General features: G+C 40.7%; 4 protein-coding genes across 10 annotated transcripts in view; 2 read left to right on the top strand and 2 right to left on the bottom strand.

Moving 5' to 3' along the window:
• Positions 1–18,820, bottom strand: part of si:ch211-284o19.8 (protein lifeguard 1) — a 31,678-nt gene that overhangs the window by 8,971 nt on the left and 3,887 nt on the right. For 4 of the 6 annotated variants that reach the window (XM_034614655.1, XM_034614656.1, XM_034614657.1 and 1 more), the window contains 2 exons: positions 18,680–18,820; positions 18,049–18,183 (listed from right to left, as the gene is read on the bottom strand). In XM_034614655.1, the coding sequence (XP_034470546.1) occupies positions 18,049–18,183; positions 18,680–18,820 (276 nt within the window). Of the gene's footprint in view, positions 1–17,897; positions 18,184–18,679 lie in introns of those variants that run through there. The other 2 variants (XM_034614659.1, XM_034614658.1) reach the window with 2 other exon arrangements.
• On the top strand, positions 2,841–5,941 carry sdr39u1 (short chain dehydrogenase/reductase family 39U, member 1). The gene is made up of 6 exons (XM_034614653.1): positions 2,841–2,979; positions 3,836–3,942; positions 4,221–4,303; positions 4,721–4,842; positions 4,939–5,091; positions 5,303–5,941. Exons 1-6 carry the CDS (start codon positions 2,964–2,966, stop codon positions 5,728–5,730), a joined length of 909 nt encoding a protein of 302 aa, XP_034470544.1. The 5' UTR covers positions 2,841–2,963; the 3' UTR covers positions 5,731–5,941.
• On the bottom strand, positions 6,272–10,690 carry mettl17 (methyltransferase like 17). The gene is made up of 14 exons (XM_034614635.1): positions 10,521–10,690; positions 9,616–9,757; positions 9,347–9,496; positions 9,147–9,234; positions 8,831–8,912; positions 8,615–8,688; positions 8,429–8,523; positions 8,266–8,336; positions 7,844–7,951; positions 7,554–7,622; positions 7,402–7,452; positions 7,218–7,310; positions 6,889–7,085; positions 6,272–6,549 (listed from the first exon to the last, which is right to left on the bottom strand). Exons 1-14 carry the CDS (start codon positions 10,575–10,577, stop codon positions 6,453–6,455), a joined length of 1,374 nt encoding a protein of 457 aa, XP_034470526.1. The 5' UTR covers positions 10,578–10,690; the 3' UTR covers positions 6,272–6,452.
• Positions 10,923–17,039, top strand: parp2 (poly (ADP-ribose) polymerase 2). Of its 2 annotated transcripts, none has more exons than XM_034614632.1 (17): positions 10,923–11,169; positions 11,914–12,123; positions 12,342–12,521; positions 12,613–12,683; positions 12,814–12,864; positions 13,194–13,290; positions 13,418–13,493; positions 13,571–13,673; positions 13,813–13,963; positions 14,146–14,284; positions 14,396–14,459; positions 14,709–14,843; positions 14,988–15,115; positions 15,250–15,349; positions 15,545–15,643; positions 16,094–16,218; positions 16,711–17,039. In XM_034614632.1, the coding sequence occupies exons 1-17, from the start codon at positions 11,085–11,087 to the stop codon at positions 16,868–16,870; spliced, it is 1,974 nt and encodes a 657-aa protein (XP_034470523.1). In that variant the 5' UTR covers positions 10,923–11,084; the 3' UTR covers positions 16,871–17,039. The 2 variants fall into 2 exon arrangements, with proteins under 2 accessions (XP_034470523.1, XP_034470522.1); XM_034614631.1 differs by having other exon boundaries at positions 10,925–11,169; positions 13,810–13,963.

Below are 18,820 nucleotides of genomic sequence, written 5' to 3'. Positions count from 1 at the left end.
AATGTCTCTGATCTGCAAATTAAAAGAACACTGCAGTTTTACACAATTCTCTTTATTTGACAGCGATCCACAGTTTATACAATGGCACAAGGATATGTTGACCTACAACTGGGAATTAAGTGATACGAGTAGAAATACTATTTAGCTTCACCAATAAATTACAAAATCCCAAACCGAGGCGATCCAGCATAGATACGTTTCTGCATCGTTCCCATTACCTGTAGAAGAAATTATAAAAGTGATTTAATAGGGGTGTCAAAGTCTATGGGGGCTGCATGTACATCAGTGTGGCTGAACCAAATAAAAGCAGGCAGGATTTATAATAAGAATATGATCTTTAAACACTTGATGGCAAAGTGCATCGAAAAGCAGCAATTTAACCAAATAAAAATCAGATTAAGAGACGATTAAAAATTCAAGTTTAGTCAGGAAAGGCTCTGACAATCATTCATCATTAAGAAATGAATTTAAAGAAATTACAGAGGGCCGCCTCAAGACGAGAACTGGTACTGACCTTATCTCATCAGATCCATCCAGGTCGGGCTCTGAAACCATAAAACAAAAAACGTGTTTGTTAGTTTCAACGTGGAACAAAATAAAAGAGGAGCAGCATCTGTTCCGTCAAACCCCATCAGAGCAGTAGAGATTATAATCATGAGGTTCAGGTGAAACACGGACTGCAAAATCATCATTAAAGGTTTGACTGAAGAAAAGTGGCATCGTTCAAAAAGGTTGAGAAGAGACAGAGATAAAAGTTGAACCTCCCTGAAACCAATGCAGAGTGAGATGTTCTGATAAACTGAGTAAATATTAATCAGCCTGAAACTCATCAGAACCGAGGCCTGTACATGTGACCTACTAAGTTATAAATAATCATTCCTGCAGAGCTGCAAAAGTAGAAACTACATTTACTCAGGTGCTGCACTCAATTACAATTTTAAGGTACTAAATTTCTGTAAAGTACAATTCAGAGGCAAGTATTGTAGTTTCTACTCATTTTTGCATCTGTATCATAGATACAAATAAGACTATTAATCCATAAGGGGGAAATGTAAACATACAGCAGTTTAAGAGTAATCAAATTAGCTGCTAACCAATAAATAATCAAACTAAATAGGACTATAGCAGCATTTCTACATGTTGTCTGAACAAAGACTTAGAATCACTTCATCAAAATAAGGTTTCCTGATTATTAAACTTTTACATCACAGTTACTGACTAAATGGAAATACACGTGTAATGTAATTTAAGATTAAACTAGTGGTTTTCAAATTTGTTTGGTTTGAGACCTCGTGGTTAAAAGAAATGTTCAGAGTTATCAGCTCCTTCTGAAAAAGACTTGGTGATTCTTTAATTTTGCAACATTACAAAACAGATATAATAACCAAACCCACCTGAGGATTGGTTGAAATAATAATAATAAAGATGATCTGATTATTAGAGAATAAAAACGTCTCCTCACTCTGACGCAGTTTTACTTTGTGGCTCACGAGTGAAACAACCACGAGGTCTGAAGCGAACAATGGAGGGAAACAGGGAAATAACCACAACAACCACACACTTAAACACACACAGACACACACACTAATGACATGTTATTACAAACCTGAGGGTGGTTAATCGAGGACGAAGCAGAACATGTTTGCGTGTGATTCCTCCGCAGAGACACGCGCTTCCTCCGTCACCGCAACGAGGAAGAGAGACCGCTAATGAAGCGGAGCCGCAATTTATCTGCTGATCAACACCACGTGTCTGCTGCGGGCCTCCGTCACAACCTGCCACTTCCGGGTCTGCTGCGCAATAAAGCTGCTGCAAATCAGACCCGCAGAGGATTTATATCCACTTTGGACTGTGGAGGTTTGAATGTTTACAGAAATTACACAAAATATCTACACATTCAGTGATTCTGTTGTTCTTGCAAAAATTATTATACAATAAAAACTATTATTATTATTATTAATTAAATCAATATTGTTATTACTACAGCCACTACTACTACTATCAATTGTCCACTATATAATAAATGAGCATGAATGGGGAACAATAACAGAGAGACACTGCATCTGGCTCTCAGGGAATTTTAATTTACTTTTAAATGTGGAGATATTGAAGACTTAAAAAAAAATTACAAAACTTAAAATATCAACAAATTCAGTGATTCTGTTGTTCTTGCAAATATATTGTTCATAAAAACATCAATCCAATCCGACACAAAAATCGTATACAATAATAACAGTTATAATTATTACAATCAGTATTACCACTTTACTTTAATTTACCACTAGTACTACTACTACTACTACTAATTGTCCTCTGTACAATTAAAGGAGACACTGCAGTTACAAAACTTAAAATATCCAACAAACATTAATCTAATCTTAAAAAATAATGTAAACATAATAATAATAATACCAATACTACTAGTACTACTACTAATAATATTAACGTACAACATATCTTAATATAATAATATCTAATATTATTTTATCAAATGAAGTAGAAACCCTGTTTTTTGTGTTTATTTCACTCTATACAATACTATGAGTATACAAAATACTATGAGTATGAATTGACACAAAATGACTAAACAACTAAATGGATCGATCAACATCAACAATCACAAAGACACAAAAAGAGTCAAATGGATCAAAAATGAACACAACAGGGATAAAAACACACAAAACAACAAATCGGGACACAAAACATGATACATTATTATATTTATATTATGCATATATATATATATAGATAGATAAGTGCAAAGTGAACCAGCTGCTGTGTTTAAATAAACATCAGCTGTTCTTTTAAAACCCACAACTCCCTGTAAACTACAAAATGACGTCACTGCCGGTTGAAGTACGGAGCTCGCGTTGGTCCAAAAAAGCTCCTGAAAGCATCTCGCAGGCAGCACAGCTCGGTCAGACTGACACCGTGAGAGCTGTCGCTTCATTGAACCCTGAACCATGAGAGTCCTGATAGGTACGTGTCTCTTTTATCTCATATATATTTATATTGTATGTGTCTGTTATCAAAGGTCAACGTGACAGAACACCACCAGCTAGCTGCTAGCTGCTGTTAGCATAGCAGGCGTAAAGCTGCATTTTCCAGTCACGTCTTTTGTGCACATTCGCGTTTGTTCGTCCTGCTGCAGTGAAACTGACGTGATGGTGATAAACACGTGGATCTGTCTCTGGCCAGTTTCATATTTACACAAAGAAAAGTTTGCTAAAGTCACACAGGAGTCCTGTTTTGTAAGCATGTCTAGTACGCATGCGCACTTTCAATATAAATCATAGTGAATCTCTTATGTATTTATATCCCGTTAGTTTGTCATTTAAATGAATGAGGTTCTGCTAAATACCAGAAACACTTCTCTCTATAATGTTTAATGTCCAAAGTTTAATTAAACCAGTTGAATCTGACCATTGAAACCATTAAGGTATGACATTATCTCAAACTGTATATTTATATATTCTGTTTACGCTTTATATATTAGTTTTATTCCATTTATACTTTTCCCCCTGCATTTATAAGTATTGCATGTATTACTCACTGATGTCTATTTTTGACTGTCCTCTTTGCTGCTGTAACACGGTAAAGATAGAGAGACAGACAGGTAGGTAGATACTTTATTGATCCTGTTGTGGGTCTAATAACAGATTATCTTATTTTATTGTATCCTATGTGACAGCAAGTGCAAAGAAACTTAAAATTGTACCTCAGAGAATCACCTGACTGAATATTCAAACCTAACACACCTGAGGATTCATTAAGATGATAATATTTTTGATAAGCCTGTGTCCTCGTGTGTCCCTCTTCGTCTTCCCTCTCGTAGGAGGAGGATCGGGCTTCGTGGGCCGGGAGCTGTCCCGTCTGCTCAGAGACAAAGGTCACGAGGTCACAGTGATATCTCGCCAGCCTGGTCCAGGGAAAATAACTTGGGTATGATGATCTTTGTTTCATTTAGAATAACAGTAAAAGAGAGGAGTTGGTTCAAAAGCTCCTGTATCAGCTCATTCACACCATTTTTATACTCCTGTTCATATTGTATATTCGGTATCTGTCTATACCATATCTGCATATATGTGTACGTCTGTTCCAGTGATTCCTCCTCTACACCATGATGCTGAAATAGATTTTTACTGATGGTTGGATGCCAAGAATTTCCACTCGCCTATTGTAGATATTTAGTGTATTTCTCCTCATCTGTGCTCCTGCAGGGTGAGCTGGAGTCTCATGGCCTCCCACCATGTGAGGGTGCCGTCAACTTGGCTGGAGAGAATATCATGAACCCACTGAGATGGTGAGCAGCAAAGAAACAGAGGCTACAACTGACAATCTGTCCATCTCAATTCATTAGTCAATGCAATTATCTATTAAATGTCAGAAAATGATAAATTAAGAGTGGCTGTTATATTCGACTAAGAGTTACTATTAAAAAAAATTTCAATTACACTGTATATGATGAAGAAAAGCAGATTCCTGACTTTTAAAAAGCTCGAACTAGCAAATATTAACCACATTTGCTTTATAAGTGACCAAATCACTATTATCTTAGCAGAATTGCTGCTTAATAATTGTCTGTTAATGCACAGAAATGTTTCAGGTCATAAAAGACAGACTCAAACAACCACATACAGCTGCACTGTCTGTTTACATATCATATGTAACCCCGGATCTCATTCTCAACCTGTTGATCTGTGTTTATTTGTGGTTTCAGGTGGAATGAAAGCTACAAAAAAGATTTGTTCTCCAGTCGCATCGATACGACTAAAGCTCTGGCTGAAGCCATCGCTGCTTCGCCCACTCCCCCCCACTCCTGGGTGTTGGTGTCGGGTGTGGGTAAGTCTAATGACCAAGCTATGCTGCTCAGAACAGATGAGATAAACTGACTCAGACACATAAGTTGTTGTGTTAATTTCTGTCTTTTGTCCGCAGCTTGTTACAAACCCAGTCTGACAGACCAGTATACAGAAGACAGTGAGTGGACGCCGTTTGACCTCCTCTCCAAACTCGTCAAAGAGTGGGAGGCGGCTGCGCTGCTTCCTGAGACGGTGGCAAAAAGCACCAGACAAGTCGTCATCCGGCCTGGTGATTAAAAAGCATATTTGTTTATATTTTACACCAATAGATACAAAGAAGTACACAAAAGTACTTGTTTCAATTAATAGTATTATTTCAGTCAGAATATGTTAAGATTAAAAAGCAGGGTAGAGCACAGTATTGACTTGTATCTTTGTATCTACTATGACAACCTGAGCATTATGATCACATCCCATTTTCCCCCCCCTCCCTCCCCCAGGGGCAGTGCTGGGTCGCGATGGTGGCGCCATGAAGCAAATGCTGCTGCCCTTCTGGCTCGGCCTCGGGGGAACCCTGGGGTCAGGGAGGCAGCCATTCCCTTGGATCCACGTCTCGGACCTGGCAGGAATCATCGCCCACTCCCTGGAGCCCCTCGCCGACTCCCCCCCGCCTTCTACACAGGTGTTAAATGGAGTCGCACCTGCGCTGAACACCAACTACGAGTTCACTAAAGAACTGGGCCGGCTTCTGAGGCGACCCACCATTTTCCCCGTGCCAGGCTTCGTCATTAACGGCCTGATGGGCTCAGAGAGAGCCGTCATCCTCACGCAGGGACAGAAGGTCGTACCTCAGAGGACGTTAGAGGCCGGGTTTCAGTACAAGTACCCGGACTTGACCTCAGCCCTGAAGGAGATTGTTGGGAGTTAAGGGATTCTGGAAGAATGTGCACTGGCTTGAATTATGTCTGTTATCATGCCTTCACGGTTAATGAATCGTACACGGAGAGAATATAAAGAAAAATGAGTTGAATGTTTTCTTCACATCTAAAGTAACTAACTGCTTCCAAGATGTGTTGGAATCAAGTTTTACAACTTGCAGATTTGCCCTCTGAGATTTTGTAATAAAAAACATATACACACGAGAAACAGTGGACATCTTTAAAGACGGGTGTGATTGTGTCCTGGGAGCCGAACTTTTCCACAAAACATCAACAAACCACAGAAAACACACTTTCCTTGATCACTTCACGCACCAAACTGTAAATATTCTTTCATAATTCTATTCCTTAATTTAAGTAAGAGTTTCTACTTAATTTTCTACTTTCTTATGTCTGATTTTTACATGAAGAACAAACGTACAGTAGAATGTTGAGTATGTTTCTCCATTTTGGGAATTTCTACAGATCACATTGAGGTCCAAAATTATAACAACCTCTTAACAATAAATAAACAATAAGCTGGCTAAAGTACAGAGCTATGACTTTTTATTGATGCAGTCTTGATAACGACACAATAGCTGTTCAGTGAGTCAGTTGTTCCCCATAGAAATGCAGATGTTCTGTTTGTATAAAGGCTGATGAGCCTCTGGACGACAGTCTCGTCTCAGTCTGAGGGTGTGTTCCATTATTTAAAAAGAAAGTCCCGGCTGATTCATGACTCTGAATCACTCTGGACGTCTTCCTCGACTTTATCAACGACCGGCAGTTGATCTCCCCAGTCGCTGTTCCGAGCACAACGATACACATCTCTGATGGAAGAGGAGTAAACAACATTCAGGAAGATCAAGAAACCACATGATCACAGAACTTAAAAGCTAAATTCACAGACAGAAAGATGGGGCCGAAATCAAATATTTAATAATATTAAAAAGCGAGGCCCTCACTATAGGTGTTTTACTTTCTGTAGACTTTCACACTGACAGCAATACCCTCAAATAACTGAAAAAAAACATTTTAAAATACCCTCATTATGTCCAAATATTCCTGTAATTAAAAAAATAAACCCAAGCTTTGAATCCCAAGTAAAAAGGAGCAAACTGATGCTGCAGCTGAAGAGTTTGAATGTACGTGTGATGCCGTGTCTTCACCTGCTGTTTTTTCGAGCCGTCACCACCATGTGCTGCAGTTTTCCGTCGGGCGAACACGTCCGACAGTGCACGTGTCTCGTCCGCCGCAGCACCGGTGCGATCAGCCGGGCCCAGTTCACACCTTCTGTCTCTGCCTCCAGGGGGCCACTGCGAGTCAGAATCAGGTAACTGAACTTCTCTATCTGACGGTCATTGTGCTGGAAAATGAGGTGGACATGGAATATGTTAGAAAATTGATATCATTTCATAAAGAATCATTTCATATTTTACAACAGACATGTTAAAATAAGTCCAGAATCACATATTTCCTAACGTAAGGTAAGTCTCACCCCGGGCAGAGGCAGGGGCTGGTACCTCTGCTGGAAGTTGCAGGGGACGACGAGCTCTCGGGACAGTTTAGGACACGTCAGCTCATGCGGACACTGGAAAAAACAAACAATGGAGAAGATGATCCAGTAAAGGCCGTGACACAGACACAGACATGTTTTAAAACAGGCTGGGATTCAAACCTACGGGAGCAAACACGGACGCTGGTCTGGAGTCATGGACCATCTTCTCTTGTTTCTGAAGATAGAGAAGAGAAAATCATCAGCTTCAAGAATCCTCACCATCAAATACACATCAGCACTAAACAAAATCCCTGGTGAGGATTTCAGAATGTGAACCTTTAATAACGTGTCTCTGGCTTCCATAAGAATCTGATGTCCCTCTTTGGTCCCATTTTCCACCAGCACCTATAAGAAGAAATGAAAAATAAATAATAGAATATCATTAAATAAGAAAGGTCCCAGAATACTGAAGTATAAGAAAATAAGAAATGTGAGCAACAAATGTCCAGTTTACAGAGTTTGGACTCTTGTTATTTTACTTGACACTGATGCGATGTTAATTACTGAGCTCATCCATGCAGCCCCTCATTGGCTTTAAATTAAGTTTCATCATTATTTCCACCAACCAGGTACGAGCTGGTCTTTCTCCACAGGGTGAACACGGCCTCTTCTCGCTCCTTCACACCAGGAATCTCCGACAGAGTAAAAGCTGCGACCGCCAAATCAAACTGCACCTGAAAGCAGAAACGCAGCCGAATCAGGTGGTTAGAAAAAAATAAATCAATCAACGCTCACAACAGCAACACGGTTCATCTTTTATTTTTTATTTAAAAATCCAATAAACACAAATGGATGGAGGCGGTAACACCCGATTGTGTGTTTACAATTTCTTAGTTTAAGTTTTATCTGTCATATTAAAGTAAACACAACAGTAACAGGTCAGCTCAGCTAAAAGAGCAATAACAGAAAAATAAAGATGAAGAACATGTTTAACCTCGGTCAACACAGAACACCCATATATCACATGAAGAAGGAAGGAGAGTCTCACCTTAGGAGAGACGGGGAGGAACTGTCTGAAGTAAACCTGCTGGATGTGAGGTTGAGCCTGTTCATCGTCGCCTGCTCAGAAAAACACAAAGATGTTTTTAATAATCAGACAAAAGCACAAACAACCCTGAGACAAACCACAGAATCTGAGTGTGTGTGTGAACCTTTGAGAAGTCGTTCTGCCAGAATGTTCATGGGAGCCGAGCTGTCCACACACACCATCTCCTTCAAAGAGGCGGCCCAGTGCGAGTGGGACGCCCTGCAGGAGAAACACGGAAGTTAGAGTCTTTATTTTTATACGTAAGTGACGTGAAAACTCTCTTTATGTTGCAGCAGTGATGAACACGAACCAGACGACCGTTCCCAGCCCTGAACCAAAATCCAGAAGAGACTGAGGAGCAAAGGAGGGATCCCTCTTCTTGATCTGGAATGACAGAAAGACTTTTATTTTGAAATTTTGTAAATGTAAAAAACTACTTTTTGGGAAAGTAGGAGCACTAACTCGTTAATTGAAGCTCTAACATCGTGATGTGAGTAAACTTTAGATTCCCACCACGTGCTCATACCTCGTTCAGAGCTCTCCGCACCGCAGCGTAGCCGCCGGCCAGCCGGGCCGCCATGTACACGACACACAACTCTTCATCATACCTGAAACACAGACAGACAGTGAGCCGAACAGTATTTATCACAACTTGCACATATCAGACCTATATTTATGTATAAGAATATCTATATTTATCATATAAGAATGACATTTTACTACTGGGAAACTAGTGGATTTAATGGAGAGCATTTCTGAACACACCCATCATTAAAAAAACAACTACAAATTAAAAGATGAAAGAAATACTTTATAAATTGACGTGTAGATAAATATGTTACTTTAAGGCCGTCCAGTGATAAGTTGTTCTCTTGAGCTCTGAGAACACTTTCCTCTTGATGCGGTCTCCCAGTGCGTCCTCGTCTATATCTGTAAAATAAAGGATGTTCCTTCTTTTACCAGCTGCTGCGTCACATTATCTCTTTACAGTTAATATACCTCTACATCCTCCTTCATTCATGGACGTGTGTGTGTGACTCACCTCCTCCCTTCTCCATTGCTTTCTTCCAGAGTTCCCTCTCCAGGCTCACCGCTGTGCGTCTCAGTGTCACGTCCTCCACGGCTCGTTTTCTGCTCCACAGGAAGTTAGCGAAGCTGTGTGTGCGCTCGGGCAGCCGAGTCACCGGAGCCCCTGGAGCAGGTGGAGAGATCCAGGTGTCACACAGCATTTTGGAAAAGTTTCATTCACAAGTGAAGCTACGGAAATATTTGGCATATTGACTTGTAGGGAAAGATAGTAACGGAACCTACTGTGAATAATGGACTTTGCAGCCGTCTGGAGTTCCTCAGGGAGGCTCAGAGTTTTCAGGTTGGTCACACCTGGGTGCTTCCTGTGCAGCTCTCCTTTTAGGAAATCTACCTCTGACTGTGACTGTGCAGCTGTGCTCATTCTCTGAGGATTCAAAAACAAACAAGACATGAAACTCTTCACAGTACCCAACTTTCAGAATCACTCAAGGGAAATATCTAAAGGACTAAAGTCTGATAAGAAAAGAATCATATGACATGGCAGCTCTTAGTATCAATATATCAGAAATGAAAATAAAAGGAGATATGTTTCCTGTTCTTCTACGGTAATTGTAAAATGCAGCATTTGTGAACTGAGTTTTTTATTATTATGTTATTTTAAATATACACATAAATGACTAATCAAATAAAAAGTAGTGTATCTTATTTATCTAGGGTGGCAACTATATCTGATATGATTTGGAGTCAAAAGGTCACAGGACATGGAAGCTGTGGAAAATAAATAGAATTAAAAACATTATTAATATTCATGTACAGTTTTTATAACTAATAAAATGAAATTATATAGGGTAGAAGTTCTATCTGATATGATTGTCTGACTCGTCAGTAGATTCACATACGACTCCACAAATAAGTGACTCACACTTTAAAGTTTTTATGCAGAAAATAATTACTAAACAAGAAAGAGTTCGTTTTGTCTTTTACATTTCAAATGAGGAGTCAGATCCAAGAGAGACACAGATACTTTCACAGATGAATGAATATGAATATGAACGTATGAACAATAGATTAAACTTGAATCCTGTGAACTCAAACACTTTATTTATCTCGGTCCTGTTTTTGCAGCTCCTCAGTCTGACCTCTCTCTGGTGAAGATGCTGCGTTCAATGACACCAGGCGACACTCACCCTGAACGCCCCCGCGCCCTGACACAGGACCCGGACTCTGCAGCTCAGCGGCGCCATGTTTTCTGCGTCTGGTCCGTTTTTAAATAGTTTTATATTTAAACTGGTTAATTTTCATTCCGCACGAGGACGAGCAGGGAGCACCAGGCTCGACTGGGTCCCTCAACAAAATAACTCCGACCCCCGGTTGAAGCGGAACCTTAAACACCACACTTATGTTCCGCATGTAGGGGCGGTCACTCCACGTTTATTTACGTCTTTCATTCAAACTCACATCTCGCTTAGTTTTCACACGAGGATTTTATTGATTAATGTGAAGATCAAATCCACAGTTTTAATAAACGCGTTCAAACTTTATTTTTGATATAAAAAAGTTTAAAACATCACGCTGAATCCCAGTTGTGTGCTTCTATCTTTTTAACCGCGGAGTGACGCGTCGGCGCGCTACACGATCTCCGGCCGCGCAGACCAGGAAGTGGCGGCGGGTAAAGTTTGAAGTGTCCCTGTTGTTCTCCCTCTGGCTCCTTTGTTTCTGTCCCCAGCTCCAGAGTCTCTCCTCCTGCCGCCATGAGGAGAACCAGGTCGTCGAGGAGTCAGACTCAGGCAGCGGCGGAGGGAGGAGGAGGAGGAGGAGAAGTCCGCACAGAGACAGGTTGGTTGTTGGGTTGAGCTCCTTCAGCCGCGCCATTATCTCTCCGTCTGCACCCGGGCAGTCGATGCTGATGTTGTCCAGATGTGTTGCTAGCTGGTGGTGTTAGCAAAACATGCTAACACGTGCTTCTGTTTACTGGTTTATAACCGCAGACATCAAATCTAACTCATAATGTGCTCAGCTGCTCTATGGATCTGTTGTCATGCTACTTGCCACATCTTCTCCTCTATTGTTTTATTCTTACTGTAGTTTCTATTCAGTATATCAGTGAATCTACAAAGAAATAGGATGTTAAAATTAGTTATAAAGATTCAGAATTAGAGGCTAAACCGCCAAAGCGATCACGAGAGGGGAAGATAAGTAGTAAAATAAGGTTAAACACGTTCAGATTAAGAGTAAATATAAACCTAATACTTTTTTAATATACCACACATTTGCCAATATACCACACTCTTCTTCCCCATTTAAAAATAATAATAATAACTTCACAGACAATCAGAGTAAAGAATGGGAATAACAATACAAATAATAAAAGTCATAGACCTCATGTGATATAAGCTTTTTTATACATAGAGATTTGTCTTAAGAAGAGAAATAAAAAGTCAAACAAGTCTAATTTTTGGATGTTAACATTTCATAGTTTCCACCCAATGGGAGATGTTAATTGTCCAGTGTTTCAGTAAAATTCCTATTGGTGATAATGGTTGGATTTCTGAATCTGAGTCCTTGTCCCTCTGTGATCAGTGTGGCAGTGGAAGGGGGACGAGGGTCAGTGGGAGCTGTATTCGCCGGCCGCCTGCGCCTTGTTGGACTCCGCCGTCTCTTCGGGAGAAACCTCCGTCACGCTCGCCCTGGGACCGGGGACGCCCTACGAAGTCGACCTGAAGAAGATGGTGCAGATTAATCCTGTCACAAAATACAAGAGGAAGATTCGCTCTCAAACAGTCAAGTCAGGTGTGTGTCTGTGTCGTCTTAATAAGTCAACAAATCCAACTTATGTAGAATTATCAGTTTTTCTCAACTTGGTAACTTATAGGATAGTGGCAGTAGCAGCCATAATAAGATTATCATGAAATGCATATAAACATAAAATGTATGTGGATTTTTCTTTAGCTGAAAAGCTGAAATTTGTGATGTGTTGTAAGTTTTTCTTGCATCATCCCTTTTTCCAGAGAGTGTTACTGAAGCCAGTGACTCCACTGCTCTCAATGGGATGACAGATCAAGTTAAAGTGGAGAAGGAGGAGGAGGAGGAAGAGGAGGAGGAGAAACCTGCAGCTAAGAGGAGGAAGGCACAAAGCAAGAGTCAGACAAAAGCCAAAAAACCACCCAAAGAAGAGATAAAAACTGAAGGTAACATACCTGTAGATTCCATGGACTTTATGCTGTATATGTAAAACATTAAGTACAAACATTAACTTTCTGATCTGTGGATGTTGTGCAGAGGTCACGAGGACGTTGGTGATGAAGGGCAAAGCTCCGGTGGACCCTGAATGCAAAGCAAAACTCGGAAAGGTAAAGTTGATAATTATATTGTGAGAAAGTTTTTGCAAAGCATTGGGATGACATTATTCAATCGACATGAATTCATAGAGATGGATGGATGGATCCTGGAATATAACAAATTCTTCACTTTCTATTTCAGGCTCATGTTTACTGTGAAGGAAATGATGTTTACGACGTGATGTTAAACCAGGTAACATATTCACAATGTTGGAATGAGTTTGAGAAACCAAATGGATTCAGAAAGATAACCTGAAAGTTTTCTTACACTCTAGGGTAGTGAATAGTGTTAATTGATTAAAACAGTAAACTCACCATGGTTTCAGATACTGATGTTCTCACAGCAACATTTACTTTACTGAACTTCATGCCTCCTGTCATGTTCTGACTTATAACTGTCATTGATTCATTAATAGCTAATAAAGCTGCAGGATGTAAAATTATCACATGTATGATATTTTAGTTTTGGATTTAGTTTTGTGGGAAAGTGAACAGATTTTTTTCTTTTGTCTTGTTTCGCAGACAAATCTCCAGTTTAACAACAACAAGTATTACCTGATCCAGCTGCTGCAGGACGACAGCTCCAAGCTCTACAGCGTGTGGCTGAGATGGGGCCGAGGTGAGTTCACTATGCACTGACGATTCTTTGCACTGCTCTCGCTTGGTTTTGCAGGATTACCAACCCTTCCTTTAATCGAGGAAGGAAACATGTGTGGTGACTGTGTTTGTCTCTCTTGTATCATCAGTGGGCAAAGTGGGTCAAAACAGCCTCACACCCTGTGGTGGAGATCTGCTGAAGGCCAAAGATTTCTTCAAGAAAAAGTGAGTTTGTGTCTTTGAAACGCCTCACGTAGGAAGGAGGCTCAGTACAGTTCTGATCCTTGTTTGTTTGGTCACAGGTTCTTGGATAAGACCAAGAATGACTGGGAACATCGGGCCAGTTTTGAGAAAGTGGCTGGAAAATACGACATGGTCTTCATGGACTACAGCACAAATGAAAAGGTATGTTTTAAAGAAACTGAGCCTAAAACCTGTCGTCTGTATCTCCTCGCTATCTTTATAATTAGGAGTCTGACAGGAGTCTCCACTGAATCGAAGACGGGGTCTGTTTCATGTAAACGGATGTATTTCTCTGTAGCAGGAGGAGTCCACAGTGAGCACCGTACCCAAAGAGAAGAAGATCTCCACGCTCGACGTGAAGATCCAGTCTCTCCTGGAGCTGATCTGTGACCTTAAGGCCATGGAGGAGTGTGTGCTGGAGATGAAGTTTGACACTCGGAAAGCTCCTCTCGGTGAGTCTGACCGAGGCGGAAATGAATGTCGGAACATTCACACATTTAATTCGATTTTATGGCAAAGTTGTGCCAACTGACAACATGAGCAGATTCAGCTGCTGATAATGTGATTTTCAAACCTTTCGTTCCTTTGCTTCATTCTTCCAATTCATTGTTTGTTTGTTTTTCCACACCCGCAGGCAAACTGACCTCGGAGCAGATCCGTGCAGGCTACACCGCGCTGCAGAGAATCGAGGAGTGTTTGAAGAAGAAGGGCAACAACCGCCTGCTGCTGGAGGCCTGCAACCAGTTCTACACCCGCATCCCTCACGACTTTGGGTGAGGAATACGTGGAGCGCGAATGTACCGAATGATTGAAAGATTTAAAGGCTTTCACAGCGTTTCACAGTTGTCTCCATCTTACGCTCATTAAAAGATGTTATTCTGCAGCTTGAAAACCCCCCCGATCATCAACACGGAGGAGGAGCTGAAGGAAAAGATTGCACTGCTGGAGGTAAAGGGATTCTCCATTAATTTAAACATTTCAATTAAATATATAATTATTTATTGCTGTGTCCCGTGATTAATAGTTTGATCCATGATTCGCAGCAGCACACTTTACTTTTGATGTATTTTTGATTTCTATAGCGTCGTCCTCTACACTTCAGGATCTTTTTAACTTTCTGCTGGAACCTTTTAGCTCCTTGAACCAGTTTCTTTGGGCCTATGAGATATAATATGTTGTTTCTGTTTTTCACTTCAGGCTCTGAGTGACATCCAGATCGCCGTTAAAATGGTCCAGTCCAGTGAGGGCGGTGACGAACATCCTCTGGACAGACAGTACAGCTCCCTCCAGTGCAAGCTACAGCCTCTGGAATCCGGCAGTGATGAGTTCAAGGTCTGTCTGTTGTAAATAAAGTAAACGACAACTCTCTCTTCTGTTCAATACTTTTATTGTCATTATACTAGTTACACGTACAGTCAAACTCTATATCCCTGTAAGCATCAAGCAACAAACTGTCCTCATCTCTATGTTTTGAAGGTTATAGAGAAATATCTGCTGTCCACTCACGCCTCCACCCATCAAGACTACACCATGAGCGTCCTCGACATGTTCTCAGTGGACAGAGACGGAGAGAGCAGCAGCTTCATCTCACAGCTACACAACAGGTGAGTCGGGTTAGAGACCGGCAGTGGTTTCTTTTGCCTCAGACGTTTGGTAGAAACCCAAATCAGCTCTGTCATACTTCTAAAGTCTGAAAATTGTGCCAATTAAAATAAGCAAATCCTCGTTTGTCTACCAGGACTCTGCTGTGGCACGGTTCCCGTCTGTCTAACTGGGTTGGGATCCTCAGTAAGGGGCTCCGAGTGGCCCCCCCCGAAGCCCCCTCCACCGGATACATGGTAGGATAGATGCATAGAAATACATGCACTGTTTTTCCACTTGATTCTTCATTTATATTTGTCTCAAAATCAAGTCCTCTGCTTAAAAACGTCAAAAATAAATGAAATAAATACACAATATTCAATGAATTCTGTTAATAACATGTAATGTCAGTAATAGTGTAATAATTTAACTTCCTTGTGTCTCTCGTCTAGTTTGGTAAAGGGATCTACTTTGCTGACATGTCGTCAAAGAGCGCCAACTACTGCTTCGCCAATCAGAACAATCATGTTGGACTGTTGCTGCTGTGCGAGGTGAGTTGACTGAATATATTCTGTGGTGGGTTTAAATCCCTCGTCTCGCCTGTCAGTGGCTGTGAAATGTAGTGAACTGGGTGCACACCCCACCCTCACCCATCCTGTAACACGTTGAGACCAGGAGCAGTAGAGTGTGTTGTCTGGAAACAGGAATCCTTTTAGTTTAAGTTTTTGTGTGTGGTCGTTTTGTCTATTTAAAGATTGTATATAGATTTATTTGTATAAACAACTAATAAAAACAACTTGTTTTTAGTGCAGATTTTCTATTTTCCGGTCTCACATCTGCTCCATTTCATCACTTGTTTCCCAATACAACCAACATGGTTTTAACATCACACGATAAGCTGGGTCCAGATGTGTTGCAGCACTGTTTCACTGTCCATGCTTTGTGTTGTGTTGTGTTGTGTGTGTGTGTGTGTGTGTGTGTCTGTATGTGTGTGATCGCAGGTCGCACTCGGAGACAGTCGTGAGCTGCTCGATGCCGACTACGAGGCCGGTAACCTGCCAGCTGGTAAACACAGCACCAAGGGCCGGGGACAGACCGGACCTGACCCCAAGAACTCAGTCACCCTGTGAGTCTCATCACACTGACTCATTTCATACAGGCCCAACATTGATTTACTGTGTTACACAACAAAAATCTTTACATTTATCTGAGGGGGGTGGGGGGTGTTAATAACATTAACAAATAAAAGACGTGACTGAAAAAGATTGAAGATGAAACATTTATCATTTTTATAATGTTTGTTTGACACAATCTCACGTTTTAGTCAGTTTTATTTTGAAAAACCCCCAGAGTAGTCAATACTATAAATAGTTGTTTGTTGTTGTTACCTTCAATAATAAATATCATTCAAAATCTGCAATTACATTGAAGTTAATCTCAACTCGAGTCCCTGCAGGTTTTTCTTTTTAAATTGGCTCAAAGGAATGACTGAAAAGTTTAAAAAACTCGTTCTACGTTTTGAAAGTTCGAAGTTATGTTGACGTTTAAGTTTGTTCAATGTGTTGTTAACGTGATCCAACCATGTGAGTGAGAACATATCCACCTCTCTCCCTCTCAGGGACGGTGTCACGGTGCCGATGGGGCCTGGGGTGAAGACGGGGGTGGGTAAAAACAGCGTTTACTCCCTCCTCTACAACGAGTTCATCGTGTACAACCCTGCTCAGACTCGCATGAGGTACCTGCTGCGGATCAAGTTCAACTATTCTTCACTGTGGTGAGGCTGTAAAAAGGTCGTGTATCAGGATCGTGCGTCACTTAAGCTGCTTTCAGACATGCACTGAACTCCAGACATTTTCCTGAGGAGAACGCAGTCGCTCCTGATGTTTTCATAGAACTTTTCCTGCTTGTCCCCTCGAGTTGATGATGTTTCAAACAGGCAACGGACACGGAAAACACTAAACGAATACAAATATACATTTAAGGAAAAACGCAGACGAAAACAACAACTTGGAAAGACGAGCTTCGAGAGTCTTGACGTTAAGGGGCTTGTGTTGATGAGCTGTAAACAAAAACACATCAGTTCTGCCTCCTGCTGACAAATATCTGGAAATTCTGACCCAATTTTCTGGACATTTTCTAGAGTTCATGTCTGAAAACAGCTTAAGTCATTCTTTGTGGGTGGGGGGGGGGGGGGATTGTTTAGCTCTGGTTTTTGAGGATGTTAAACCTGAACACGCTGCTGGTGCTGGATGGAAAACACGAATGTTAACTCTGTGATGGAGAGCTGTCACTAATTCACTAATTCATTAGTTTTGACCATTTTTGTCTATTTTCAAGAAAAAAATTAGTTTGCGGCTTCTCAAATGTTTTTTCTTTTTCATATCTGATGTTAAACTGAATATCTTAAAACTGTTTTTCCACAAACAATTCCAACACATCACTTTGTTCTAAAAGAATATAACAACTGACATTTTTCATGTTTTCTGATGTGAGTAAACAAGTCAAAACATAAAACCACCAATGAAAAATAACTTTCTTCTAAACATTGAGGATGGATCCATGTGAAAAGGAGAATATAATAACATTTAGCACTACATTGTTATGTTGCTTTATCTTCGTATCAATAGAAGTTGAATTGCATGTTGGCTACATTTTGGTTTTCTGTTTTCTGGTGCTGGTACGTAACACAAAACTCCTTCAGGCCGGTTTGACACGAGCATTTATACTGAATATTTACCACAGTTTTTATGAATGTTTCCTATTAATGTTATAAAACATGTGTAAACAATGAATTCAGTCCAAAAATGTCTTCTGTCATTTTTTATTCATGTAAAACAGTCTGTAAAAAACACAGATCATCATTCAAACTGGATGTGGTTACGCTTTAAACATAACAATACAAATAAAGGACATTTTCATGTTGTTTGGAGTGTGGGTCTTTGTTGCGTGTTCAGTTTCACCTCCTCCCCAGTAGGAAGAGGAAGATGAGGACGATGTCGAGGTAAATGGTGAGGGCAGCGCTGATGTACTCTTCAGGATCCAGGCGGTTGCTCATCGCCCCCATCATCAGCTGACAGTCGAACATGAGAAACTGAGGAGGAGACGCAGGGTGAGAGACATGTTAGCACGTCACAGAAGGAGAACGATCCACGACGGCTGAATTTCATTTAGCTGCTCCAGGTTCAGGATCCTGGTTTTGTGCTCGCTGGCTCACAGAGGTATAGATATATATGTAAGTATTCAGATCCTGTACTTGCGGAATAAGCCTCTTGAATGTGTTTTGCCTGAAGGGAATTTAGGGAAAACTCCTTCTGAGTTACCTTCAGTTATTGCTTTGTGCTCTGAGCTATAAAGTTAACATGAGTTTCACCTTTCAGGCTGTTTACAGTAGTGAACGTTGTTGAGACTTTATGAAACATAGAAAACCAGAACTGACCATGAACAATATATTTAATTGCTTTTAATCTACTTTTTAAAAGTCCTAAATAAACCAGAAAAGGGTATTTTTTTATGAATTTGTTAATCCTGTGTGAGTCTGTTTGTGCGTCATCCCTTTAGATAGTTATCATCACATATTGTATTTTTACCAGTGAATACACCAGAGCTCCCAGACATCCGTAGGCGATAGCACCGATGTTGGAGTAGAAGATGGCGAAGAATCCAAACATGATGAGTTCGACACACAGGATCAGCAGAAGGCCGTAACAAGTAGTGAAATCATAACGGGT

This window comes from Hippoglossus hippoglossus, chromosome 17, assembly GCF_009819705.1.
Source record: "Hippoglossus hippoglossus isolate fHipHip1 chromosome 17, fHipHip1.pri, whole genome shotgun sequence".
NCBI classification, from domain to species: Eukaryota; Metazoa; Chordata; class Actinopteri; order Pleuronectiformes; family Pleuronectidae; genus Hippoglossus; species Hippoglossus hippoglossus.
This window is presented reverse-complemented; position numbering and strand designations above follow the sequence as displayed.

Bases quoted from the DNA above. Each gene is read 5' to 3' on its own strand.
- sdr39u1 (XM_034614653.1), top strand. The intron at 3,943-4,220 runs GTATGATGATCT...GTGCTCCTGCAG, and splicing joins GTCCAGGGAAAATAACTTGG to GGTGAGCTGGAGTCTCATGG. The intron at 4,304-4,720 runs GTGAGCAGCAAA...TTGTGGTTTCAG, and splicing joins ATCATGAACCCACTGAGATG to GTGGAATGAAAGCTACAAAA.
- mettl17 (XM_034614635.1), bottom strand. From the start codon at position 10,577: ATGGCGCCGCTGAGCTGCAGAGTCCGGGTCCTGTGTCAGGGCGCGGGG. The intron at 7,623-7,843 runs GTTGGTGGAAAT...TTCTTCTTATAG, and splicing joins GAAAGACCAGCTCGTACCTG to GTGCTGGTGGAAAATGGGAC. The intron at 7,311-7,401 runs GTAGGTTTGAAT...TGTTTTTTCCAG, and splicing joins CAGCGTCCGTGTTTGCTCCC to TGTCCGCATGAGCTGACGTG.
- parp2 (XM_034614631.1), top strand. From the start codon at position 11,085: ATGAGGAGAACCAGGTCGTCGAGGAGTCAGACTCAGGCAGCGGCGGAG. The intron at 11,170-11,913 runs GTTGGTTGTTGG...CTCTGTGATCAG, and splicing joins AGAAGTCCGCACAGAGACAG to TGTGGCAGTGGAAGGGGGAC. The intron at 14,285-14,395 runs GTGAGGAATACG...GTTATTCTGCAG, and splicing joins CGCATCCCTCACGACTTTGG to CTTGAAAACCCCCCCGATCA.